General features: G+C 46.7%; 6 protein-coding genes across 7 annotated transcripts in view; 4 read left to right on the forward strand and 2 right to left on the reverse strand.

Moving 5' to 3' along the window:
- LOC126568348 (vacuolar protein sorting-associated protein 16 homolog) overlaps positions 1–27,166 on the forward strand; it is a 335,612-nt gene that overhangs the window by 111,553 nt on the left and 196,893 nt on the right. The gene's annotated exons all lie outside the window — the stretch shown is intronic.
- Positions 1–27,166, forward strand: part of LOC126559745 (GATA zinc finger domain-containing protein 1-like) — a 357,373-nt gene that overhangs the window by 37,495 nt on the left and 292,712 nt on the right. The gene's annotated exons all lie outside the window — the stretch shown is intronic.
- Positions 75–4,027, reverse strand: LOC126562763 (uncharacterized). Its single transcript, XM_050219348.1, has 2 exons — positions 750–4,027; positions 75–672 (listed from the first exon to the last, which is right to left on the reverse strand). Exons 1-2 carry the CDS (start codon positions 4,025–4,027, stop codon positions 75–77), a joined length of 3,876 nt encoding a protein of 1,291 aa, XP_050075305.1.
- On the forward strand, positions 11,683–13,446 carry LOC126557066 (proton-coupled amino acid transporter-like protein CG1139). Its single transcript, XM_050212718.1, has 3 exons — positions 11,683–12,878; positions 12,941–13,116; positions 13,211–13,446. The coding sequence occupies exons 1-3, from the start codon at positions 11,683–11,685 to the stop codon at positions 13,444–13,446; spliced, it is 1,608 nt and encodes a 535-aa protein (XP_050068675.1).
- The window catches only part of LOC126561343 (40S ribosomal protein S15Aa-like), a 108,254-nt gene continuing 96,734 nt past the window's right edge, over positions 15,647–27,166 (forward strand). Inside the window, exons 1-3 of one of the 2 annotated variants that reach the window (XM_050217443.1) lie at positions 15,647–15,763; positions 16,365–16,690; positions 18,032–18,124. In XM_050217443.1, the coding sequence (XP_050073400.1) occupies positions 16,392–16,690; positions 18,032–18,124 (392 nt within the window). In that variant the 5' untranslated portion in view covers positions 15,647–15,763; positions 16,365–16,391. Of the gene's footprint in view, positions 15,764–16,364; positions 16,691–18,031; positions 18,126–27,166 lie in introns of those variants that run through there. The other variant, XM_050217452.1, reaches the window with a different exon arrangement.
- The window catches only part of LOC126560048 (nascent polypeptide-associated complex subunit alpha, muscle-specific form), a 79,965-nt gene continuing 78,358 nt past the window's right edge, over positions 25,560–27,166 (reverse strand). Inside the window, exons 9-10 of the mRNA XM_050216246.1 lie at positions 26,974–27,100; positions 25,560–26,882 (exon numbers count right to left, since the gene is read on the reverse strand). Of these exons, the coding sequence (XP_050072203.1) occupies positions 25,658–26,882; positions 26,974–27,100 (1,352 nt within the window). The 3' untranslated portion in view covers positions 25,560–25,657. The remainder of the gene's footprint in view (positions 26,883–26,973; positions 27,101–27,166) is intronic.

The following is a 27,166-nucleotide window of genomic DNA, read 5'->3' on the forward strand; positions in this document are numbered from 1 at the left end:
CTACCGAACGATCGTACACGAACCGAGCGATCGTTGCTCGCCTGCTGGAACAATTAAAACCGTCTAACACTGCTCTAGCTATACTCGATCATGCCTTTCAGCAGCTCAAACACATCGCGCCCAATCGAAACGATGCTCGACGGTGGCAGCAGCAAACCGTGCGTTCCTTTATCCGGCAGCCGTAGCGTGTAGCTGTACCGTATACCGGCACCGTGCCGTGCGTACCCGGTCGCCGTGCCGTACGTCAGCGGGCCCGCTTCCGGCTCGAGATTGTACAGAAACTCACCAGCCTCGGTACGCATCGCGTCCAGCCCGACCGTGGCCATCTCGTGCACATCACCGTACGTGTCCAGCCCGTACCGTTCCCTGTCGCGCGTAGCGCTAACACTATCGATCTCGGGATAGCCAAGCATCTGTCCGTACGCCTGCAGTGACAGATACAACCGTAGGTTGCGCCGTTTCGTGAGGAGAAAATCGCGCACTGCGCGAGCTTCCGGCTCGGAGAATGGTTCGGAACCGGCGTAACTGTCGCTGCACTGTGTACGGTAGATTGGGTCGTTTGCCAGCTGCCAACGGTAGGCCCAGTTGCGGTTAAGATCAACACCGTGACATATCTCCTCCGGACGGCTTTCCTCTGTTAGCTGTGGCTTGTGAGCATTCCACCAGTTGATTCTTAAAGATATACAAGTGTTACATTTCAAGGAATGAAGAGTTGTTTGGCGAGAGTCTTTGGAGCGAACGATACTTACGCGCTTGACAAGATTGCCTGCCCAACTCCGGACGGTATTGGTTGCGTTTGATTGGAACGATTCTTGGACCACATCCGATCGTGTCGGTGGCTGTACTCGTACCCATCCGGGTTCAGCACGGGCAGTACAAACCAATCGTACGATTGTACCGTCTTCAAGTCAACAGACTCGCCGGACGGCGTACTATTACCTTGCCCTGGCTCAGGTACATCCACCAATCGGTTCAGCAGCCATGTGGCAACTGCTGGTCCTATCCACTGATTTCCATTTGCACCTGCCTCGACGAAAATGGCCGGCCTTTTCTTGGCCGGTTTTCGCGATCGCTTAGGACGTTGCGTTGCGAACGATACACGCACCACCGTAACGGGTCTGCCTTCGTACGAGCGCCCGATATGCAGTAGCTGCACTCGCTGGGGATAGCGTCGCTGGAGGTAGTGCATAAACTTCACGATATCTCCATACCGATGGTACCGATACCACGTCAGTGGATGACCGTTCCGTAGCTCCAGCTGCATCTGCTCGCGCCGCGTCATGCGTGGATTTTCGTACGCAATCGCTTGACCTACGTCGCGTATGGTAGGTTCGTAACGGAGTCCTTCCTCTTCCAGATACTCGCGCAACGATTCACCCTTCGCACCGGGTGGTACCAGCACATCCGCTGGGCGTACCAGTGACGGATTGCTCCACCATTGCAGCCGTACCCCGTCGGGCGATTGTCGGTAGTCTTCTAGCCGTTGCAATTGATCCGCGGTGTGTACAAAAATGCGCCACAATTGATAGTTGGTGTAGGACACCGGAGCTTGAGCAGAAGGTTTGACCGAATCGGATACCGAACCTACCATCGTAGGTCGTTTGGTTGCTGCAGTTTGTGCGACATACTGTGCCAGCACAGAGAGTAGCTGCTCGGGTTTGGGTAGAGCAGTAGTTGTAGACGGTGGCTTGGTGGTACTTGCTCCAAAAAACTGTGACAACCAGCCAGACACTGGGGAAGCTGATGTTGGTGTTGTTTGCTCCACCGTCGGATACGATTCAACGGTAATGGCGGGTGGTTTCGTAACGTGCTCTCCCTGGTCGTCCACACTCTCGGACGACCCGATTTCCGAGTTCCAAGGGTTGAAAAAATCCCACGGCATCATCATCTCAAACCATCCGGAGCTGGTGGTGGCAGTGGACGGTGCAGCAGCTGCCGGTATCTCCAGCGTGGGCACTACTGGCACAGCAATCTCCTCCTCTAAATCGTTTATAAGATACGAACCCGGTGCATCGGCCCAATCCGGTGTTGCAGGTGCGGCATCGTCCGATGTACTGCGCGTAGGCCGTCTACGTACACTCTGCATACGAGGCGTTGTGCTGCGCGCACTTCCCCCATCGTACTCATCGTAGTCATCCGGCGTTCCGCGTGCCGCCGCTCCAAACCCAAGCGAACGAACAAATCGTCCGAAGGAGGAAAACATTCTACTGAAGAACCCTTCCGCATCGTCCGGCGATTCGCCCGACTCGTAATCGTCGTCCTCATCCTCCTCGCCATTCGATTCGTTCCGGTCGTCGTACTCATCCTCCAGCTCGCTGGAACCATCTTCCTCGCTATAGTCGGACGAATCCTCGTAGCTAGCTGCCGGACGCTTCTTTCTGCGCCGCTTCTTCACACGCTTTATACGCACCGGACGTTCCACGTGTGTGCTAACTTCCTCATAGTCCTTATCATTTGTCAGTGCTGTTTGACGGTTAGGGCGCACTAGGTCACTGCTACCACCACCGTACACCTCACCATCATCCTCCTCGTCCTCATCATCCTCATCGTCGTCGTCGTCCGCTTCGTCGAACCCGCCCCCAAACCCACCGAAGTAATCCTCTTCCGATTCCTCCTCACTGCTATCATCGTAATCCGCACTGTCGTCAGGCCGTGGCTTCCCGAGCGTAACGGTCGGTGGCGTTGCAGCCGTATACTCGCTCGTCACCTGAATGTTTGTGGTCATCTTGTTTTTATTCCCATCGGTACTCAGTGTCGCTGGGAGTCCCGAGATGGTAACCAGTTTGGGGGTGAATTGTTTGGTAACTTTGGACACTGCATCGTTCGCCACCGGTAGCCATGTTTGGTCTGTCGCGGCGAGCGTCGATCGCGACGCAGCATCCGGCTCGTCCGATGCACTGCCAGTATCTTCGGCCGCTCCGGCAGCAGACGCTTTCGGGTACGTGTTACGCTTCACTTTGGAGCGCTTCGGTGAGGTTTCGTTCAGCCCACCTTGGCGCTTCACTGCACGCGTCTCTTCCGAGTCTTCCACGTACTCGGTGCTGGTGAGAGCGTTCTCCATAAACGTGTACACCGATTCGAGCATACCACCGATACGCTTTATCACCGGCGGTTCCACATACACCACGGGCTTCTTTTGCTTCCCACCCGTCGACAGAGCGGTGGGCTTCGGTCGCTTGGTAGTGGTTCTCGCCGTAGTAGGCCGCACGCTTGTCAGGTAGCGTGTTTTGGTTCTGCGCGTCGTACTGACCGGTGGAAGGGTGGACTTTGTCGGATGCGCCGACGCTTGTACGGGTGTCAGTGTGCAGCTGAAGGAGTAGTAACGGCTTAACAGTGACAATGTTTCTGGTGTTAGTTCGGCTTTGGTTGTGTCTGACGGTGGTGTACCAATCGCGCCAAGTACTGCCGGTAGTGACATCTGCTGAGCGGACGACACGCCAGTGTTCGGTTTCTTCTTTCTTCGCTTTCTGGTAGGATTCGCTGGTGGGCGGATAGTAGTAGCCGGTTGCAGCAAAGACACTACGGGCGCCACAGTTGATTGAGGTGTTTGAGGACGCTGGTAGTCACCGTAGTACGCCAGATTCGTATTGTTGAGCGTGTTTTTGATTGCGGTTTGATCATCAGAATAGTTGAGCGGGTAGCCGGTAAGATTGCTAGCGGCAGTAGATGGCACCCTAGTCGTATAGCCACCTCCAGCCGATGCTACACTTCCGATGCGAAAGATCGATGGCAGTTGTGTTTTATTTTTGCCCCACAGCAAATCAATGTAACTGGCAGGATTCTCCCCAACCAGATACTGATAGTACTGCTGCACGTTGGTAAAGTTATCCTTGGTCAGCAAACCATGCTTACTGACATAAGTCGCGTGCTCTTGGTGGGGTGCGTCCGATGGGCGAATCAGTTTCACACGATCCGTCTCAAACTTGTCAATCTTGTGATTGTTCACGTATATACCGCTTACCCCGTGTACATCACGCACCATTACCAGCACCAGCGTCACTATCGCGAGGCACACCGGGCGTCCCATATTAGCACGAGAATATTCAGGACCTTTTCTATCCAACACTTCACTTACACTTGACAGGTCTTCATTGAATGGCGGATAAAGGTATACTGATTCCGGGCTGCAAGATTGGCGCACGTTCACGGGGTTCGCTGAATGCGCAGAACCGCACCAGAGGGACATCTTTTTCCCATTCCCTGCGAGGGGCTGTGCGGTGAACTGAAACGCTCCAGTAGCCTAGAAGCTTGGGCAAACGTCAAACCAAACCGGGCACTTAACCTTCTGCACCAGGGTGAATGCCGATATGCTCCAGTTGTGGCACACGGTCGAGACATTTCTTAACTTTACATCTCTCTATCGTTGGGAGGCGGGATGCGCATTATCTCGGCAGTGCACACTGTTACAGTTGCGGGTTGCGCGGATGACAGTCACCGAACGGCGCACACCATTACTCCAAGGGCCAATCGTCGCAGATCGTTAGTTCTGCTAGCGTTTTTTTTTTTTTGCTTTGCTTTGTCAAACCGAAAGACTTCGAAAGAGATAATGCTCTATTACTTGCGATGTGATGCGGAGCATCCATAAACTAACATAGAATGGAAAGTGTGTATGCTTTGGGGGAAAGTCATCCCGGCTGTCATTGAGCTTAATGTGGATGATATGCAAATAATGGTTTGTAAACAACTGTGTTTAACAAAGAACAGCTAAAATCAACTTACAATCTCCGGATGCCTGAACCTGATTCCATCGTAGATGGGTAGATCGGTTTTCTTTACGTTTCGTTTTCGGGACAGCTCCTTTTCAAGCTGCTGTATTGTGTTTTCGGTACATCGAGGGCCTATTATAATTTACTGCTCATTAAACGTGACAGGTGAAACAGTATTGCAGCGAGTAAATCACCCACTAACGATCAGGGTCGGTGATTATGAATTGTAAAACCGGTACACCCCCGGCACGTGAGCGCCATCTTCGGTTCGCAACCATCTGCGCACAGCTTCACTTTTCATCGAACAGGTGTCAGAGGAGAATTCTAGCGCACAACAGTTGCTGTGTGAGTATGGGCAGAGCAACGAGAGATCGAAAGCAAGAGGGAGAACTAGAGAGAAAGAGCAAGCATAGTACAGAGCGAACATGATCCACAGGTAGTTGAGTTGGAATATCCCCAAGTATTACACCATGGCAATTTTGAACCGATCACCAACTCCAAAAACTTCTTCTCGCGCGACTTTAACGACCTGCTAGGTCATGCCGGTCATCTAATGGCTTGCTAAACTTGTTGGATTCTGACTATCGTCGCTACGGAAGATTGTTCCGGATAGGACAAACTATTTAACGCCCACAGTCTCACCTGCCCGCATCGCAAGGTGGATGGGGATTTTACAAAACATCAGACGACTGTCGTCACAAGTTCTCTAGCCCTTCTTCTTGTAACGACGGATGAGCGGGAGTCCCCAATCAACAGCTACAACCGCAACAAACAAAAAAAATGGCATGTTATCCAGCATGTGTCTGCAACGTGCAACTCATTTCTAGGTCAACCAGCACCGCATATAACAGGTATGACAACTTTCCCTTAGCCGTTCCGCTGCCCGGTCTCTATACCCGCCCGGCATAGCAACGTTCTCTCACCTGTTTTGTTTTGATCAGGCAATTCGCACGGGTGCGACACGGTTTGCTGACGGTTGGCGGTGGAGCAGACGATCGAACGCTGCATATGCCGGCGATAAAACCTAGTCGCCGAGTCAAGAATTGCGGTTCTCCACAAACGCCGCGGCTCTCCAAAATCTAGCTGAGAGCGGGCTGCACAGCTGTTGGGTTTAGCTGTTAAGCTAAAGGTTACCAACTACGAGTGGATAGTGTCCAGTAATTGAGTGTAAATTGTTCGTTTGCTTAAGTGGGGGCTTTTTTTTTGTGTATAATCTCTAACGGCTTGGTATTACGGGTGGTTAATAGTAGTGAGCGTTACACCATCAAGACTGCAAAACTGTTGAGTTTCGATTATCGTTTTGTGTAGAGCCATCTCCTCCACTAGCACCCAGGAGAGCTGGTGCAATCTTGACTCTTCTCGCACACGCCCGCCGGCTGGGCAGTACAACCCAACCTCAAACCACAACCACATGAAACTATTAATAATTTCGTTATAGCGCGCGATTTTTTGTGTGAAGAAGGAAACAAAACCAACAACAAAAATGCCCACAACACATCAACAAAAACACGCAAAGTTGTGCTAAAAATACATAGAATTCTAACGCTTCTTTATGCTGCTATTGCCTGCCCGGTCCCCCGTGTGTCTCGGGACGTCTTCGTACGTCAGCAGGTTAATGGACTGCCACCACCGGCAGCGGGCAGCGTAACACACAGTGGCGGGATACTTTAGAGTCAGCTTGAGTGTCAACAAAGCTCGGTTTTTCTGTGCTGGTGTGACGCTGCTGGTAATGACATTTCAACTCGCAGGGAACTTGAAATAATCTCGTGCTCGTAACCGATTTTAGAAAGCAGTGTGAAGAGGTGTGTGAGGATGTGTGTTACACAGAGCATTACACACGTACACTCGTATCTGTAGCTGAAAGTGATATTTAGCCTGCTGCCTGCTATTTACTTACTGTTACTTTCTTTTCCTTGTGTTCTCAAACAAAGTTAAACTTGTTATGAGGTGATCTTCGCCCAAGCCGGACTTGAACTTCATTCTACTGTTTGGTTTAACGACCGCCAGGGTCATGTCTGCCAGCGAATGGCTTACTAAATTTGCTTCCCGGAGACCAGCGCCTCTTGGGACCTTCAATAGTTTCTTCCTTTTTTTTCCTGGATCAGATCCTATTCAACAGTGTCTCAATCTAGTGTGTAGATTGTAGTATTGCTAGAGCCTACTTAACTCTAGAAAGTCATCGTTCTGTTTCGTGGTCTTTGTTTGCATCCCATCCGGATCATCTTTCCAGTACCCAGGGCGGACCAGCAATGGCAGACCAAAAATTCTCGAGTATTTAGTGCCAAAAAGGATGGAGAAGAATCTGATGTTCGAGGGTTTGAGTCTAGATATCGAGTCATATAGAGCAAGATTTGCGTGCTTGCTTCCTCTACTGTCAAACTTCCTTCCTCACCTTCAGTGTACAGCCAATAGTTGGACTACTAATTCATACAAGATACGAAACAATCCTCCAAAAAGCACTTCTCGTGAGCCTCACTTTAAGATTAATCCATCGTAAAATAAGCTCAGACCATAATTTGCCACCCTGGTTGGACAACACTGGATCGTAAACACCCACGCTGGAGCACTTGCTATCAGGTGTCCCTACCTTAAAGTTTTGATGTAATAGCTGTGGATTTGCTTTACCGGTACCAATACACTGTGCGCGATGCACACGTGTTGGCTAGTAGTATGGGAAGAGAAGGGAGGGGGGGGGGGGAAAGGAGAGAAGGAGAACAAAGGGAGCGAGAGAGAGAGCGCACCAGCCAGAGAGAACTGAGGGAATGTTTCTGGGTGCTTTCCGTGCCGCGTGTATCATCTTGCGTATGAATGGCGCAAAAAATTCTCGCACTCGAAAACCGCGCACACCACGCGATCAAAGTTGTCAAACGCACCGTGCCAATATATACACAACAATGCAGCTTCCCCAGCCGGCGCCGACGGGCCACTAACGGTTGCGATCGTTCACAACACCGTTCACCTTCGATCGTTACGGGAACCGTCACTATCGCTGACGCGAGGTCGGTGTGTTGCGTCTGTGTGTGCGTGTGTGTAATTTTCTTTTTTTCGCGATAAAGAAAAAACCAAACCTTAAACCCACCGGGAGCCAAGGATCACAAATCTTGCCCATTTACTGTTTTGAATGACGTTTGGTGCATGCATTGGTGTGTGTGTGCGGATATCTGTGCTGTTTGTTGTTTGCGCGTAGCACAAACTGTCACCGTCCCAAACGGCCCCAAAACCCGGTCACTGTCGTGTAGCTGTTGGCCGAAGTAGGTCGTGTGCTTTGTGTGCGGTGTGCCTGTGATTCCGATCAAACATTCCCGCAAAAAAAAAAACGTGTGATCTTCAATCAAATTTCGCTAATATAGTAGTCATCAGATTACCTCCACCCCCATTTCTACCAACGCCGGCTCAAACACGTGCGTACGATTGCGTGGTGGCCGGTACCACCACTACCCCAAAAGTTGCACTAAACCAAGGTAGGTAATAGCTGTGCTAGAGGTGGGAGCTTTGCATCCAAAAGCGGCTCAAGGGTATGGGGCCTCGTAACCGTGCCGAAAGTTTTGAGTGAAGTCTGCAAAAAAAAGCGTCGTAATGGTCGTTTTCTTCACGGGTTGAGATGCTGCTGAACTGCGAATTGGAGGGTGGAATAAAGCGGCACAAAACAAAAACAGAGACTGCACACGACGATCGTGCCGTGGTTCTATCAGATTAGGATTGATTTTAGCACCCTCGCGATGGGGTGGACTTCGAAAAGAGTAAAGAAATTGCGGATGTTCTTCTAGATTAGCGTTTGAAAATTTTGAAAGTTAATTCTCCGACTTGGATCATTCTTAGACTTGGACAGTGAGGCCTTCCTTTGAGGGTGGAAGAAACTCAAAGATCTAAACAAAGATCTCTGTCCCGGCATCCACTTCAACAACTATGCGGATGCGTATTTGCGGATTGTGCGATTTGGCGCGATGCGATCGATTACTACGCTAGCTAAAAATGTGTCACTGGTTCTTTTACTGATCGGTCCACCCCCCCCCCCCCCCCTACTCTGGAACGTTCCTCCCCGCAGCGAAGACTTGATATCCGCAAATCGTCTCGTAAGCCATTCCATTTACTTATCTGAGTTTTACTATCGTCTAGAATTTACCGACTCTTGCAGACATTCAAGATCTTGTTTGAACTTCAAACTTGAAGTATGATCTTTCTTTCTGGTGTTGAAAATAATTCTAAGCCTTGTTGTATCGGCTGCGTTCAGAGTGATTCAAAACGTTTTAGCACCTTTACAGCAACGCCCGTCAAACTGTCAAACTCCCTGCCCAAATACTCCCAGAGTTGTTGGCATTATTTATTTATTTATTTTACTTTTTTTCTGTTTGGGAGAAAGAAAGAGAGTTACAGATACAAAGATGGGAAGATAGGTGGTGGAGGTATCAATTTACTTTTTTTTTTTATTATTTTGGGCGTCCTCTAAAACCCATCCGTCACGGTATGTTTCTGTTGTTGTCGGACATACCTTGCTGCGCGCTGACGGCGTATGTGTGTGTGTGTATACTCCCTCCCCCCTCCTCCCCCCCCCCCCCCCGCCCTGCACAACACCCATACCGGTTTGGGTACCAGCCGTTTTATATATTTATATTTTGTCCCTGCACTTTGTGCGATAAAATTCGATGAGTGCGGCCACACAACCATACACACGAACAAAAAAATACTACAATTGGTATACTGTTAGGCAATGACAGTAATGACAATTTTCGAAAGCGTTTAAAAGCGCGCGAAAAGAGAGCGAGAGAGAGAGAGAGAGTGAGTGAAGTGGTGTGTTGATAATACAAAGAACAAACCAATGTCACCGATGGGCGTTTGGTTTGCGGCAAGATTGGACAAACGCGCTGCAATTAAGCATTCCTCCCGCCACATCTTCCCCAACCCTTGGCCGCCTGTCAACCGGGAGACCTAGGACCATGGGTGCGCATGTCCGATGTAACGTCGGAAGCTTGATCCTTTCGCTTTAGACGCGATTTGCTCATTAAGAATTTGTGTGGCGAGCCCGTTGTGGCCGGTCGGTATGACGGCACGGTGGCCACCGTGCATGAATATGGTACGGTGATGGCATTCAACGAGTCAAACCCCGGATGACTCCACGCAAACGCAAAGGGTCGCACAGTTGGGTGTTGTTTAAGATAAATGTAATTTAAAATCGTCATATTTTTACGACTCGCTCGTCACTCGGTTCGGCTGGGTGAGCCGCTTCAGTCCACGTGGAGTTCGGCTGTCCGTACGGAGATCGATAGCGCGGAGGGAAAGCAAATGAGATAATGAATGCGAAGCTTGCGCCGCTGGCGGTACACAGCGCACTCGCGTCTTGGCTTTTGTGCGATGATTTACATCCTTCCTTCTCCGAATGCGCGCAAGCGGTCATAAAAATTGGTGCAGCACGCATCGACCGGGTGTTCGCACCGGTATTACCTGGTGTCATTCGGTGCTGGAGTGATGAGCGTCCGGCACTCGCTTGATGGTTCGCGGCACAAGCTGCGTACGAGGATGTGGAGGAAGCTATTGAACATCTTCGCGTTTATCTGTCCGGTCGGTGGTGCGCACCGAAAAGAAAAACCGATCAACCCACACAATGCGACGCTGCGAATGATGGAAATGAGATGGAATGTTTAGCTGCCACTTTTGTTTTTTACTTTCGGTCTGGGAACAAATTTTTGCAAACCCATTTTATGAGCTACCCTACCATAAATCTCGTTTTATGCGCGATGCAAACTGTGAAGCGGGACACACACACACACACAGACGCTTGCGAGTTTAGCTGCCCGTTTTACACGGTGGTGTCTGGAGTGTTCGAAGGCCAACCATTAATCCAGCAAATCGTGTCCATTGACATACCCGGGAAGCGGTCCGATCGGGCGGTGGCCGTACCGAAAGATCCATAACTTTATGCGTCGTTGCGGCGGGCTTCAGCAGCGGCTTGGGAAGAGATCGTTTCTGAGGTCCATCCGCGTCCAGTTTTCTGTGGGCAGCGGTCGCATCAGCATCGTCTTTGAGTGTATCCTCCAATCGATCGTGTTTGTGCGTGTGCAAAAAGTTTTCGAAGGTCTTAAAACTTTCGGCAAAGTTCTCGCCTGGGTTCTTGTAAGTATTTCCTTGCTAAGCGATTGATACGCGATCGTCTTGAATTGTCAAAATTCTATTGCTTGTTGCTCGAAGCCATCCAATAGTGAGGGTGAGTCAACGTGCAGTACAGACGCCACTTGCGCGTTGGGTACGGTGTAAGCAAATCGTTCGTTTTATCGCAAAAATTCTGCGCGTCTCGTATAAGAGATGAGCTAATCGATTAGCTATCCGAGACAGTTTTATAAGTTACCGTCTCGTTTGAGGTACGTTCTGGAATTTCTTTCCGGCCGAGGCCACACGGAGGCAGTAAGACAAAGGAGGGTGTCCTTGTTTCTCATTGCCGTCTTTTGCAAGCGTTTGATTGTTCAGGAAGTAAATTTTGTAAACAGTTTTATTGGAGTTTTCGTTGCTGTTGAGCAATATGCATGCGGCCTAAGCCCTTAGAGACGTCTCAGCATAAAGAATGTGTCACTGCGCAAAACACTTTCCGAGGGTGGCTTTGGGGGGGGGGGGGAGGCACACTTGTGGGGGTACTCCATACCACTCGTGCAGTGTTTTGCATTCCGTGTTGCGAGTTCGCAGTCTTCAGTCTCAAAGTGATAGTCAAAGTAATTGGATCGGTCTCCTGTTATCTCCAGTTCCCATTCGAATTCCCACCAGTGCGTCGAGTGTCGAGTTATTCAATCCACTTCACCGATCGTTCGTTCTGAATTTGTGATCTTCCCAGTGCGGGCGAAATCAACGCTAAACACGCATTTCGGTGCGCAGAAAATGTTTGTGATCGAATGTTCTGAAATGTACCAGGCGCCTCCATCGAGAGGCAAAAATTAAACGTTTCTTTCTCCATAACTCCATTCGCCAGAAAGCGTCGCAATAGGCAGCCACGATGCCGGTAGCCATTTCCGTCGAGGATTACTGCGGTCCACCGGGTGTGTATCGGCCGCGTCAGCTTGACATCGTGAATTATTTCCCACCGTACGACGGCGCTACCGAGGCGAGCAACGGTGGGCAGAAAGCTTCGCCGGAGCATCCGGCACCCGCGATGATGGAGCTGCAGCCCGTCCCACCGGACATGCGTTACCACGTCCGGCACCATCACCACCGCGAGCGGCCGGGCCACGATTACGCGGAGGACGTCATCACGACGCAGGGTGTCCAGCCGCATCACAAGACCAGCTACGCCGAAACGATGATGCACCTGTTTAAGGGAAATATCGGCACCGGTTGCTACGCGATGGGCGACGCGTTCAAGAATGGTGGGCTGGTGCTGGCCACCGTACTGACCCTGTTCATCGGGTTCGTCTGCGTGCACTGTCAGCATGTGCTGCTGAACTGTGCCGATCTGATGCAGGCCAGAAAGCGGGAGGAGGACGCAAAGGACCAAACGTACGACCCGATCGGCACGGTGGAGGCGAACAATGGGAAACCGTTGCAGGCGAAGCCCACCGTACCGGCCGTATCGGAACCGCTCGATTTTGCCGACACGGTAGCGCTCTGCTTCGCGTACGGTCCACCGTCGGTGCGACCGTGGGCGACGGCGATGAAGAACGCGGTCAACATCTTCATCTGCGTGACACAGCTCGGCTTCTGCTGCATCTACTTCGTGTTTATCAGCTCGAACTTCAAGCAAATCGCCGACCGGTACGGGATCGAGCTGGACGTGCACATCCATATGGCGCTGCTCGTTGTGCCGATCGTGCTGACCTCGATCATTACCAAGCTGAAGTTTCTGTCGTACTGTTCGCTTGCCGCCAACGTGTTCATGACGCTCGGCATCGGCATTACGTTCTACTACGCCGCCCAGGAGCTGCCGGCCCTCTCGGAACGGAACCTCGTCGGGCGCCTGGAGCAACTGCCCCTGTTCTACGGTACCGCCATCTTTGCGTTCGAAGGCATCGCGCTCGTGCTGCCGCTCCAGAACGAGATGAAGCATCCGGCCGACTTTGGCAAACCGTTCGGTGTGCTGAACATTGGCAGCACCTTCATCATACTGCTGTTCACCGTGTTCGGCTTCTTGGGGTACTGGCAGTGGGGGGAGGCAGTCCAGGGCAGCCTTACCCTGAACCTGCCGGATAATGAGATGTGAGTCGCGATACCGCTTCACGCGTTGCTGGCTATACTGATATGTAATGCTCTATTTGCAGCCTGGCGGAAAGTGTGAAGATCATGATCGCCACCGGTGTTCTGCTTGGATATGCTCTGCAGTTTTTCGTCGCCATCATGATTATGTGGCCGATGGTGGAAAGTCGCGTTGCGCTCGCCAGCAAACATCCCGTGCGCTGTGAGATGCTGTTCCGTGTCATCATGGTGCTGGTGACGTGTAAGTATCGCAGGTTACTAGCCTAACTGCCTCACACTATCTCTAACGCACCTGTTACCTCTCTCTCTCTCTCTTTCCGTCTCAATTTTTTTAGTCCTTATTGCTGAGTGTGTCCCGAACCTTGGTGCCTTTATCTCGCTGATCGGTGCATTCTGCTCCTCCTCGCTGGCCCTGATGTTTCCGCCCGTGATCGAGCTGATCGTTGCCTGGACGAATGGGAAGCTTACCATTTGGTTGGTGCTGAAGAATGTCGTCATACTGCTGTTAGCTTTGCTCGGCTTCGCTACCGGCACGTACGAAAGTGTGCTAGCACTGGCCAAAGATTTCTAAACGCGCGCAGAAGTGCTCGAATGCTTCGCCGACAGTGTGGGTGAATGTGTTACCTTGTTAGGCGTTAGGCAGCTCTATAACATTTTACACTATTTCATTTTTTGCCTCATTTTTTTTTATTATTCTTTGAGTAGCATATAATCGCGTGAATGTGTATGTACTGCTTGTGACGTTGCGCTACAACAGATACCATTGTATCTAGCTAGGAAGCGAACAATATCCGTCCATCGATTTATCGATCGATTTACTAGCACAGACACTTGCAAAAAAAAAAAAGAACAAATTCTTATTCCGTTGTGGTTGTGGCACTTTTCCATAATTTTAATTATGGCTAATTTTTAGTGTGCAGAGGAAAAGAGAGAGAGGGAAAGAGAGTGAAGAGAGCAGATAAAAAGACACACAACAGTACTTACTTATTCAAAATGGTCGACAAAATGTGCATCTCGTATGATAAGTATATCTATACACGATAAGTTTAAGTGCGATAAGCTATCCCAAATAGTGAGTAGCCGTTAAGAGAGGATATATGTGAGTGTATGTACAATTCTTAACGTAACTATAAGATCACTTGTTTTTTTTTGGGGGGGGGGGGATATTTTAAATTTCGCCACATAACTCAATTATGCGATCACCTACGGAAAAAATTTGTTGGCAAAGTCCTTTAAAAATTTACCTTTCTCATTTTTTATTTAGCTTAATTTTACAATGATTTTCCGATTTTAGCTACCCAAGCAAAGCGTTGTATATCAGGTTTTTCGCTAACTTTCTATTTTGTCTCTTTTTTGGGTTGTCAAAAACAAGCCTCATGGCATTAAAAATTCCATTCATACGTTATGAACAATACTATAATCAAAATATGAAGAAAATATCATTGCAAACAGTCAAAGACCTTTAATAACATGATTGAAAACTATTTGGCTTTTCAAAAAGGGTTTCATGAGCTATTTATATTTTTAGACAATCTTTAAAACCATTACATAAGCCGAGAAAACTATTTTTTGTAGGTGATCTGTAGGTATGTTATGTGGGTGAATGTTACAAGTGGCAAAACAATTGTTAAAATGTGTGTAAATTTATACAAAAAATGTGTTAAACTTAAATTACTCTGTGCAGCTCACTAGAACTTACCTTTTAACTATCTCTTCTAAATTTCCTTTTAATTCTCAAAAATACAAGTGTTCCTATATTTACGTTAAGAACTGTATATCCTTGATGATAGTAAAGGCTACAGCAAAGACAAAACTAAATGGTCATACAGTGATAAGTTTGATAGAAAATGCAAAAGGAAAATTGTGTTGGAAAACTCTACTTCGTTCAGGGCTTGGTCTAACGATGGCTTGCACAGCAAATTTGCATCTCCGACTGCAACTTTCGTCATTTTCGGTCTTTTAACATCAATATGAATAAGTGCTAAAAAATTAAAAATTAACCTAATTTCAAACTAAAGAAATTATAAAAAATTGCCAACAAAAATACAAATTGAATTAAACTTGGCCAGTAAGCTTTCGAACTGTCTAAAGGTGATACATTTCGCCAGCAACATGTTGCTAGGAGCAATTTGTTAGACCAAGCCTTTAGTTGTTGCAGGACACTCGTTGGGAAAAGAAGACGTTTTAAGAAGTTGCACGAAATATGAATAAAAGTTTTCCATTCACAAAAAAAAAAACATAAATCACAAACTGTTTTTATTTGTTTCGTGATCCAGTCTTTATAAGTTTGCAGCAAGCTTCGATGAAGGAGTACTTTTCAAAATCAAAAAGAGATTTTGAGTTTCTAAGACTACATTTGCATCTCGTACTGTGTACAAAAAGTGGTTTATTTTAATACAAAACTTTCACTAATACACTAACTAATACAAAGTTGCTATCCACTCGTAACGGTTTGCATTTAAAAACTATAATTCCTGAAACATTTCCAGCATGGTTTGAAATAATTCACTTACGAATGAAAATTTGTATGCTCCATTGGACTATTAAAAAAAAGTGTTTTGCTTCTTTCGGTTGCGTTTTTCAACGTATTTAGAAAAAATAGCCCAACATTTCTCGATATCAAAACGAATTGTTATTTAACAATTTTTGTTTTACTTAAATCATACCATCACCGAAGGCGAAAACACGAAACACACTCACCTTAACCAGCCCTGCGCATTATTCCGTTTCCGCTTTCAGCTGTCATGCTTCGTTTGACAGCGACCCTTTGGCGCAACCCCACGTCAAACAGCTGTCAGCGTGCCGACCGCCTCGCGTGGCAACCGTTTCCTGTTCTTTTACGAAGAAGTCTTCGTCGACGCACGTCGTGTTTGCGGGTGTTCACTGAGGTAAGGGAGCGCAATTATTGCTTACCTGATCTTTTGCCGAGTTGACTCGTGTTTGGTGTGCCACGGTGAAAAGCGTACGAGTGATGCGTTTGTCGGAAAGCGCTGTGAAATTGATGGAAATGGTTGTAAAGATAAAACAAAAATCAACTTAAACTACCTTCCCGGTGGTTCGGTGTGATACACCGGTTTTGGAATGTGCTGGTGTATTTACGGAAAAATGGGCTTAGGATAGCGATGAGATTGGTTAAGTGGCAAGTAGAACCGAAAAATGATAATCCTGGAATTTTAAAACATCAATCAAATAAGCCGCTGGTAAACAATAAGAACTGAATGTTTATGTGACTGTGTGTGTGTGGCAATGTTTACCATGACAAAGGGAACATTGTTGAGAAATGATTTCCCTATCAATAATACCCTGCAACATCGATCAACTGTAATAAGAGAACTAAGCAACGAACCTAAAATGGAAAATCAACAAGTGATGCCCGGCATTCGGCAATGACACGCACATACACAGCCAAGCACGATTCGGATACCATTCGCATTTCCTTATTGGCTCTAAACCGCTTCTAATTCTACCCCCGATCGTCTTTCATTTCAGTGAGCTGCCAACGTTCAAGTACCAACCATGGTCCGTATCAGCGTGCTGGCCGATGCCCTCAAGTGCATCAACAATGCGGAAAAGCGCGGCAAGCGCCAGGTGCTTATCCGACCGAACTCGAAGGTCGTGGTCCGGTTCCTGACCGTCATGATGAAGCACGGCTACATCGGCGAGTTCGAGGTTGTGGACGATCATCGCAGCGGCAAGGTGGTGGTCAATCTGACCGGTCGCCTGAACAAGGCCGGCATCATCTCGCCCCGTTTCGACGTCAAGATGGACGATATCGAACGGTGGACGAACAATCTGCTGCCCTCCCGTCAGTTTGGGTAAGGTTAAAGTTTGTGGAAGCACTGACACTTCGGATGATTCGCCTTCTTCAAGTATACTACATGCCGGTTGGTTTCCAATAAATCAGCCGGTGAGGTAAGCTAGGAGGCAAGAGCAAATCTCTCCAGCGTTTAATCCCGAGCTGACGAAAGCCTGCGTTGGTTCGTTTCAACTGCTTGGAAACACGTATTTACAATTAGAATTGTGGCAGGAGCTGCTGTACTGAATGTGTTCTTAAGGTGCGAGGAAGCAATCGAAGCGATTTCGCCTATAGCTATGATATATCCAAGAGTATACTACATATCTCTTTAACTAGAATTCTCTAGGAGGTCGTCTAGCTAGGCTTAATTGAGCTCACTATTTGAACAAAGCTAGAATATTTGAAAACGAAGGACCCGTTTCCTCATTAAAGGAATATTAGTACGTAAAGGATTGACGAGCACGCTTACGCCTTCTTCAATACTTATGCCGTTTGATTTATCCATTAGTCCGACGGTGGTGTAAGTTAGGAGGCTAGAGTAAACCCAATTCCAACGTTAATCCCGAGCTAGCGAAATCTTGCGGTAGTTCGTTTCAACAGTTTGGAAACATCACTAGATCATGCTGGTTCCGCTTTTTCTGGCTTCCTAGATTAGTTGATACCATGTAGTTCGATAGTGAGAGGACCACGACGCCAGTCTTCATGCGGCAGGAACGGAGGTTCAAATCCTATCCGAATCGCACTTCCCCCGCAGTCAGCAAGTCTAGTAATTCATTTCGATGGCCGGCGTGGCTTAGAAGACCTTAAAGATTAAGACAAGAAGTGGGGGAGAGAGAGATCGTTGGACAGTCTATCTCTTGAGCGGCGCTTGTTCCTAGCTGAGGGTCCAATAGCTCGACGGGAGGGAGATCTCTAGCATTGTAAACTCAAGAGGTATCGTCCCATTCATTGCTGTTGGCTGGCCTAATTTTACAGTCGACAGTTAACACCGGAGCGTCCTATGATTTTGATATGATTTTCATATGACGCGTAAGAAATGTTTTGGGAATGAAATTCGCCCCACGAATTAAAATGAGCTTGTGAAAAGAATTGTTCATGGACTGTGAAGGTTAATGAACTTTTAGTACTGAAGGATTTTCGATGGAGCTCTTTTATATTAGTAGACATCAATTTAAATCTGCCATCTTTCGCTAACTTATGGCACTGTAGACGACGAATGGGCGCGTTGATGTGTACTTAGAGGCCAGAGTAATATCCACCAATTTAATTCCGAACCAACAAACTGCGTGGAGCTTTATGACAATTTAAATAAATGCACCTCACTAACTTAGTGCTCTCTCACTTTCTCTTCCATTAACAGCTACGTCGTCCTTACTACCAGCGGTGGTATTATGGATCACGAGGAAGCCAGGAGAAAGCATCTCGGAGGCAAGATTCTGGGATATTTCTTCTAGGCGGTATACACATATCTGCCAGCGCCTCACACTAACGAAACTGCGGTGGGTACAACACCAACGGTGCGCAGCAGGGAGACCTCATCGACCAATACGGACAACAAACCGGGAAAACTCCGTGCCGCCCATGGCCCAATGTTGATTTGCAAATGTTGGCGCGGGTTGTTCCGTGGTAGCGTTCAGGAGGTAGTGAACGTAATTTTGCAATAATCGATTTGTTTTTGCTGCTGTTAGTTTAAGGAGAAAAAGTGACTTGAATCGTGTGCCGTTAAGCGTTAACCGGAAATATAGAGAAGCGCATTGTACCTCAAACCTGCCGTTGAACAATTTTATTGTGTGTTTTGTGGTGGACGTTTGAGAAAACATTTACGTTAGACATTTCTATTGGGAAGGTTAATATCACACACACACACACACACAACGAGGTACGCACCAAATTATAAGATTTGCATAGTTCTAATAAATGGAATGAACAAAACAACGTGGAAGTGGAAGGAAAAAGAAAAGCTTAAAGCTTTTCCCGGATAATGGTCATCACTGTACGTCCTCTGTTCTTAATTTAGCATCTAATCTAGCATCTAAATCGTTCTTTTTTTTGATAATTTTTCAAATATTTTATTTTTTTCTCTCATTTTTCATTTTCCTCGTTTGTCTCTCTTTCTCGCACTTTGTTACGAGTTTTTGTTTGTTTACTTTTCCGTTTTACGTTTCTTTCCTCTTCACTCTACATACCATCACCCACCTGCAAGTGTGTCACCCTTTTGCTGCTTTTTTTCTACATACACTCGCACACACATACGCGCACGCACACAGCAGCCCATTGTATCCCTTTTTTTCGTAAATGGTGCAACAATATGCGCAATCCACTGTAGTTTATCCATTTTCTGCTTATCCCTTACACGCTACTAACTTATCTTTGCCCTCAGTTGATTGCACATCAGCTGTGGCTGTGTGTGCGGGTGTGTTATCCTGTTGGATAACACTTCCTCTCCCTGTCCTATTGTTCACTATTACTGTTCCACCTTACTTCGATACCACTGGCTTAAAGCAACAATACCACAGAGAAGACATCACCCACCGAAACGCACACGGTCGCAATCCTGCCTCCCCACACGTGTGAGTGTGTGTATGTGTGCATGCGCGTATATATGCGTAAAATATCTCCTTTTACTACAGTTTTAGTACGATGATCCTCGTTTTTGTGTGTTTTTGCTTCCACCTGCCCATCACGATATCTCTTTAATTCTTTTTAATAATCACACACCATCTTTCTATTTCTAACGCTCTAAATAACGTTACCACGAATCACCTATCCACAGGATTCGACAGTTTAATTTGTGTTTTCTGTGCCTGTCTTACTGCTTTACTTTTTACCACCATTTTAAATCATTCTTATCAGCCTGTTGCACCTTTTTTTTTTTAAATCATTTACACGTTTTGTCTCCTTGCTGTTTTGCTGTCGATTCGTACGGTCCTGCAGATCCCTGCCTCTCACTTGCATCTATAACAGTACACTGAGCGATATATTGAATAGCAGTTGGACGCTTTTTTGACAATATCTTCAAAAATTACAAATCAGTTTCTCTCTTTTTTTTAGGTTAGAATGTTATAATCTATTTGAAATCTTCGTATCATTGCGTTGGGCTATTTTTGGCAAGCCACTTACTTTAAAGTTAATAAAAGCTGTATGACGTGCAAATATGACCGTTTTCACACATGTGGCGAGAAAGGATTAGCGAACCGATAGCCATTCGAAATGCTTTTGTATGAAAATTAGATAGAAATCCAGGTTAAGCCTGCCAGACCTGCCGCTTCAAGTGAACGTTGCATCACTGGACATTACCATTCGGTCCTCTTGCAGGTTCTTATCCTCCCACTTACAACTTTGCAGACGCCATTATCGACATATTTGAAAGATTTTTGGCTCAATTCCCCTCAAAGAGAGGCGTGCATCCATGGTACTTTTTGACATATTTTCCACTAAACTTAAAAATGCGTAGCTAACCGTTTTGGCGTCGATTTTTTACAGCAACAAACGCCAGACTCCAGAATCGAACCCGGATATTATCGAGAATATCATTATTATTATCAGAATATCAACGCAATGATACGGAAAAGCTTTGAAATGATTTTTCAAATAATATTCTAAACTGAAAAACAAAGAACAATCGATCAGTAAAGTGTCAAAGATATTGGCCAAGCCCAAAACATGTTTATGTCTATTCTTATTTCGCTGTGTGTAGGTATGAGCAGTTTGCCTTTTGAGAGGCGCGATCAAAACGTGGAGCGTGTCGGGATTTAATCGTAATCACATTAAACCCCACTATCTTTCTTGCTTAAACGCTTTTTAGAACGAAAGCACATTTAATATATTACTCTCTGTCTGTCTATCGCTCACACACACACGCCACTCTTCCACAGCAGAATGTGTTCGATTTCTAATCAGTTTCACCCGGTGTGCCTTCGATTACTTCTTTTTAACATCAACCCCCGTTTTCTTTATCCTTTGTTTCATAATTCGGGCTTCTGTGTTTTTGTAAAAGAGATTTAAATAAATCCTCTTTCTTGTGGATTCGTTTTTTGTTTTGTTCTCCCTTTTCCTCCATATCATTATAGGTCACAATCTAGGGGTTTTTTTTTTTTGTTTTGTTAAATTAATTTTTTACATCTTTTCTGTGGATTTTTTTGTTTAATTTCTTACGGAGTGTTTGTGTGCGTTTTTTTTGTTCTTCTTAAACTGCTTTTAACACTACTACCTAGCATCACCGCTTTTACATCAGCGCTTTGGTCTTCTATGTGTCCTTGTGTGCGCGTGTTTCTTCTCTGTTCTCGATATTAATTATTTTACATTTTCATTTCGCTTCGACTTGTTTGTTTTTGTTTCTTAATTTGTTTGCTTTGTTTTCAATAAACTTACTTAACATTAATCGCGTTTTTTTCAATCGCTTTCTGACTTCCGTCCCCTTCCCGGCGTAAAACGCTTCCACCGCTTGCTTTACCACAATAATCATCAAACCATACTACTGTACTGTAAAGTTTCTACACGCTACGGTGTGTGTTTGTATGTTTTTAGTTGCGCTTCACTTCTTAAATCTGTGTGTTTCGTTAGTGTTTGCCCTTGCGTTACGATACACTTTGCTCTGTTTTATATATGGGAGTGTGTGCCTTTTTTTTTTCTTGCACACAAGGTTGCCGGGTGATCCTCTTTCCTCTGCTTATACAGAACCCACCTACTAAGTGTTGATCATCTGTATTGATCTGTTTAGAGTGTATCATTAATTTCGCTAGTTCGCGCCTAACGCGCTTATCTTCGCTTACTGTTTTCTGCTTAAATAGTACACTTGCTCTTCACTCCCACACAAACACACGAGCGTTCTGCTTGCCCATGGGAGGAATTTTCGCTTGACACATGCTCGAGTCGGTTTGGCTCGTAAATGCCACAATAAAAAAGGCGTCCTTATTAATGCTGCTGCCACCTTGCGAAAGCAGCGATTTTGAATTCGATCACTTTTGTCTCTCTCTCTCTCTCTCTCTCTCTCTCTCTCTCTTTCTCTCTCAACCTATCTCTTCTCTCGTTTAAGAGGTTTTATGTTTTAAATTTTGCTTATCCGTGTGATTTTGATTAGTGTTCCACCGTCACCACCCCCACCAAACAGCCCTCCACAAAACTGGAGACTTACCACCGAAAATATTACACCTATACCGGGTTTTGAGTCTACTTGGTAGAGGAAAGCATTCCGAGTTTTCCTAGCTTACCGGCACACACACACAACACACACACGCGCACGCTTGGATGTTGCCGGCGAAAGGATATTTATGGTCAGCGGACCACGTGCGAAGCATTTCACTACTAACACTACAACTACACCTACAATACAATGTTTTCCAGCATTTTGTCACTTATTGCCTCACTTTATATCACGTTTATTGCTCTTAGGCCGGACAAGAGCTAACTGACGAGGGAGGGAGGATTGATGTTTGAAAGCGCGCGCATACAAATCCGCACAGCACGAAGGTGCGCAACGAACTGACGAGAGCTTTTGCATCCCCGAGCGACACGAGATAGGAAAGAAGATGTAAGTACAACGTGATCGGCCATCGTCTACCGTCCACTACTACCATTACTACTACTGTTGCGCTTTTCAAAGGCAATCATCTACTCGGTTTTTGGGAATGTTGATGACGGCTAGTTAAAAACAAATAAAAATTAGGAAAGCGAGTAAAAACATTTTTTCAAAAATATAATACAAATCATGATATAAAAAGAGGAAGAAAATAAAAACACAAGAAAAAGCTAATGCTGTCAATGATTTGAATATAATTTGTTTTGTTTTTTGTTTTATTTTATTTTTATGTAAAATGTTTGTTTTTTTCTCTTTCTCTCTCTCTCGCTCTATCTGTGTTGTGTTGTGTTCAGTACTGAGTTTTCTTTACGTTTGATTTTGTTTTGTTTGTGTGTACGTGTTTTTGCTATTTTTACTATTTTTCTTCCTTTATTTTGTTTTTCCCCTTGTGTAACTATTTGTTGTTGTTGTTCTTCTTCTTCTTCTTACAAAATGAAAGATTCTTCCGTTGGGTATTCTTTTCGGATTTGAAATTTCCTTTGTGTATGTGTTTCTATGCATGTGCGCTAGAGAGGTTGCTATTCTAGCTCTCTCGTTCCGTGTCGGTTGTTCGCGCGTTACACATTTACAATGTGTGTTCCGTTGACCAATATCTTTCGCTAGAAACGAAACCTACTAAGAAGATGTTCCGTTTCTCCTCTTACTCCTCCCCGCTCACCCTTTGCTACGCCAATACTCTTCAACCTCTAAACGTTCGTGTTTTGTTTTCTCAAAAGAACACAGAAAAAAAGATCTATTTACTTCGTTCGATTCGTATTCGATTACGTATTGTAGCATTTCATCTTCTTCTTATTCTTCTACACACATACACCCCTCCCCCTCCTCGTTCACACACAATCATTCATTTTCACATACACAGTCACACAGATTCACATCCTTCCTTCTCTCCTCTCCCGCGAAGTTCCATAATCTCAGACGCGTTTTTATTTAATAAATGTTTCGCGTTTTGAGCGCTCCACAGACGATACGACGTTTTGTTTTTAATTGTAAATTATTTTAACCTTGATTTGTTTTTGTTTATACAATTTAAAAAAACTGACTATCGAATAAATAATATTTAATTATATTTAAAACGAAATATAATTAAATTAAGCTAATGCTAGTGCGGCTTCGTCTAACTACTCTTTCCTCTTTTTCCCCCCCTTTAGGTGCGCACATTTCCCCGCATTCCTACTTATGTATAATGTGTGTTTGTGTGTGTGTCTGTGTGGGTGTATTTGTGTTTCTATGTAGCTACCTTTTGTGAGAAGCTATTTAACTTTCTGCTTCTTTTTTTCTCTTTCGCTGAAAGACTTATCTCCAATTTTCCCTTTTTCAAAGCGAATCGCCCTTGCGCCCTCTTTCTTCATTCCATTCACCCATTTACCCCCAGAGATCATTACAACCCCGTCGTAAGGAAACACTGTGCGTACACACATACACAGGTTGGTTTTGCTAATGCCGAATCTACTATTTATCCGGTCGGATCCTCAATCCGGAGGTGATCCTGATAAATCAGTCCGATAGAATTGGCTAGGCCGGATACGTGTTTATTAAAGAGCTCCGAAAGAAGAAAAAGACGAAAAAACACGCTCATCTTCTTTTCCGCCATAAAGCAGAAGCAGTCTTGTATTGAATCTTAAACCATCAACCACACAGACCATAACAGCAGTAGTTAGCAGAGGATGCGATGGAAAACGGACAAACAAATAGAAGGGGACAAACATAGTACGGACACCAACGGATTCACTGAAGGTACCCTTCTGTGTTCTTCCCTTATTCGATCGTTCGATAATAAATGCAAGTGTTTATGTTCAACAGAAATACCGGTCAAATTGCCTATTCTTGTTTGAGTATCATTTTTTTTTTAGTAGAAACATCCCTTTTCCGTTCTTCTCTCACTCTCTGTCCTTTGCCTAAATCGGGCTCCCAACTTCCGATCCCATTTTGCTAACGTGTGTGTGTGTGTGTGTGAGTGTGAGTGAGAGTGTGAGTGTGTAATTAAGATGTTTTATTGCTTTGCGCCTCACAAATCTCGTTCCCTTTTTATTGAGTTTTTGGCATACTTTGGAATGTGCATGCGAAGGATTATAAGGAAGAGGGATAAGGTAGGGGGTCGTGACGAGTTGGGGGGAAAAGGAAGAAAAAGAGTGACAGTGTGACAAGTCCTGCTTGTGTTTGTGTCGTTCGTTTTGTTTTCCCTCCTCCATACTGATACGCATGAGTGTACCTCGTACTTTAGTGCTAGCAATGAACCGTTTCCGGTAGAGTTCATTCGTGAACTTGCACACGTACACATCCAAAATAGGCCATTTATGTGAGTGTTTGTGTATGTATGTGTTCGTGTGAGTGATTATTTACAATGACAGTATAATAAAATTAACTAATCAAGAGTGTTCTCAAAATAATTCTTTCGCCCCTACAATCCTATTGCTCTTGTGCGCTTTTTCGTGCCTGCAAATTGCCTTTGCCTGCTATTCAACGTTTTCAAAGGTAAAGCGTTTTCTTCACAAAAAAATGTGTGCTAGCAAAATAAAAAATAAAAAACCCAAAAGCAAAATTAATCCTGTGAGTGCTTCCCGCAAGTGGATCTGGATCTCTGAAGCCGCTCGTTCGTTACACATGGTTTTTGCTCTTACACAATTCTTGCCTAGATTGCCTAGACCGAGATCATCGCATCCCTTCGCATATGCTCTCTCTTGTGTGTGTGTGTGTGTGTCTGTGTATCAGTCTTTCTCGTCCGGCCTCCTGTCTGCGTCCGTCCGCGCGTTTCGTTTCCACAGTTTTTATTTTTGTTTTTGATACTTCCTCATAGTTTAGTATGCACCAGCGCATTTTGGAAAGGAGGAGAATCTTGTTGTTGGTGTGCGTGTGTGTTTGTTGACGTTAGGGAAAAAAGGGTGGTACATGTTTAAGAGCGTATGGTCCCAGGGTTTGAATGCATAAAACGGAAGTAGGTGTACCGACACGTGACAAGGTTCGCGCATCACATTAATAAATAATAAAAGTGATTCAAAGATTGCTATGTGCAATTAGCTCCTCTTTGTTTTTTCTCTCTCTCTCTTTCTCTTTCTCTTTCTCTTTCTCTTTCTCTTTCTCTTTCTCTTTCTCTTTCTCTTTCTCTTTCTCTTTCTCTTTCTCTTTCTCTTTCTCTTTCTCTTTCTCTTTCTCTCTCTCTCTCTCTCTCTCTCTCTCTCTCTCTCTTTTGCGATTTCTGTTGCTTGTGCTATTGCTTGTCAGTTATTGGAGTGTTTTGCTTTGAGGTGTTTTTGCTTCCCTTTTCCTAGTGACACGTGACCCGATGTTAATTGATGCTGCTTTCCTTGACTAATCATCGTCCACGATTACGATCAATGGTGTCGTTACGGCTGAAGGATGGGGGCTACCGTTGCCACCGACTGCTACCAACGAGCCGCCACCCACCGACTATCATCGGGACTGGCAGGTATCCTCCTTTTTGTGCATATCGAGCGATGTGGGCAGTGAGTTCGGTCCGGACGATGGTGGCATACCGGCGGAGGACGGTGGTGGTCCCGTACCTCCCGGCCCACCACCTCCGGGCGTACCAACACCGCCGCCCCCCATTACACCTGGTCCGTTCGTCGGTGTGGAGGAAGAACCGTGCGATTTCAGTGAACCGGGCGGTCCACCCGTTGCACCGGGTGTACCGGATCCGGGCGGATGTCCTGGTGGTCCTCCACCTCCTCCCCCACCTCCACCTCCAACACTACCGGGTGGTCCACCACCGGGCGGATGTCGGTGGTGGGGCGGAGGTGGCTGCTGCTGTGGTGGTTGCTGCTGTTGCGGCGGTGGCACCGGGCTCGGTTCCTTCCCACGGAAGTGCACTGCCGTTTGGGCGGCGTACAGTAGCGATGCCTTCGCTTCCTCCGCCCGGTACGCGTCCATTAGCGGATTGTAGCGTAGCGGATGGTGCAGCGGATCGAGCCGATAGTCTCGGAATGGATCCGGACCCCAGGAACCATGCGGCGAGAAGTGCGTCGGAAGCCCCATCGACGGTGGCAACATTGAGCGGGACAGATGACCACCCGGTAGCATGTGGGCGGCCGGATGCCGACCGGTCATGTACGGGTGGGGCATCATCGATGGATGGTAGCGTGGATCGCTGGCAGCGGCAGCAGCTGCCGCCGCCGCATGACTTCGCATCAGCAGCTCATCGTCCTTCCGTGGTTCTTCCTTGATCCGGATGTCGAGCTCGGTTCCGTTGCGGAGTGGCGAACGGTCCCGATTAATGGAGGCCACTGCTGCGGCAGCGGCGGCCGCCGCTGCGGCAGCCTTCGATTCGCGCTGCTGCTGATGCAACATCCGTTCCCGTTCCATCTCGCGCCGCTCCATGTCGCGTCGCTCTTTCTCCTTGCGTTCCCGCTCCCGTTCGCGTTCCCGTTCCCGTTCGCGCTCCTGTTGCTCCTTGCGCAGCTTTTCCTCGCGTTCACGTTCGCGTTGCTTTTCGCGTTCTTCACGCTCACGCCGCTGCCGTTCGCGTTCCCGCTCTTCGCGCTCCCGTTGCCGTTCGCGCTCTTCCGCCTCGCGGCGTGCCGTTTCCGCTGCTAGGCCCGGATCTTGCTTAATCGGTGGCCACGATCCACCGGCCGGTTGGGGTCCAGGTGGAAAGCTACTAACGCTACGCGGTAACGCACTAAAACAAGAGTAAACAAGGGAAACCAATTAGCTACAGCTGCTTGTCGCGCTCCACAGCGAAACACGCTCAGCGAGCGGTCAGCACTCACTTGCGCCAAGGATCGTGTAGCGAGCCCGGGATCTGTGATCCCATCGGAATGTCCCGCGAGAATGGTGATAGGCCGCTGAACGGTGAACCACCGTACGGCGAGGCATACCGCCCAAATGGTGAAACACCTAAAATTGAACGCAAAAAAAACTGTTAGTAGACTGCCGCAAGACAACACAAGACTTCCCAGATAG

This window comes from Anopheles maculipalpis, chromosome X (assembly GCF_943734695.1).
Source record: "Anopheles maculipalpis chromosome X, idAnoMacuDA_375_x, whole genome shotgun sequence".
NCBI lineage: Eukaryota > Metazoa > Arthropoda > Insecta > Diptera > Culicidae > Anopheles > Anopheles maculipalpis.

Coding starts and splice junctions, on each gene's coding strand:
- LOC126557066 (XM_050212718.1), top strand. CDS start 11,683: ATGCCGGTAGCCATTTCCGTCGAGGATTACTGCGGTCCACCGGGTGTG. Junction 12,879..12,940: donor AACCTGCCGGATAATGAGAT/GTGAGTCGCGAT, acceptor CTCTATTTGCAG/CCTGGCGGAAAGTGTGAAGA. Junction 13,117..13,210: donor CATCATGGTGCTGGTGACGT/GTAAGTATCGCA, acceptor CAATTTTTTTAG/TCCTTATTGCTGAGTGTGTC.
- LOC126562763 (XM_050219348.1), bottom strand. CDS start 4,027: ATGGGACGCCCGGTGTGCCTCGCGATAGTGACGCTGGTGCTGGTAATG. Junction 673..749: donor CAGGCAATCTTGTCAAGCGC/GTAAGTATCGTT, acceptor TATATCTTTAAG/AATCAACTGGTGGAATGCTC.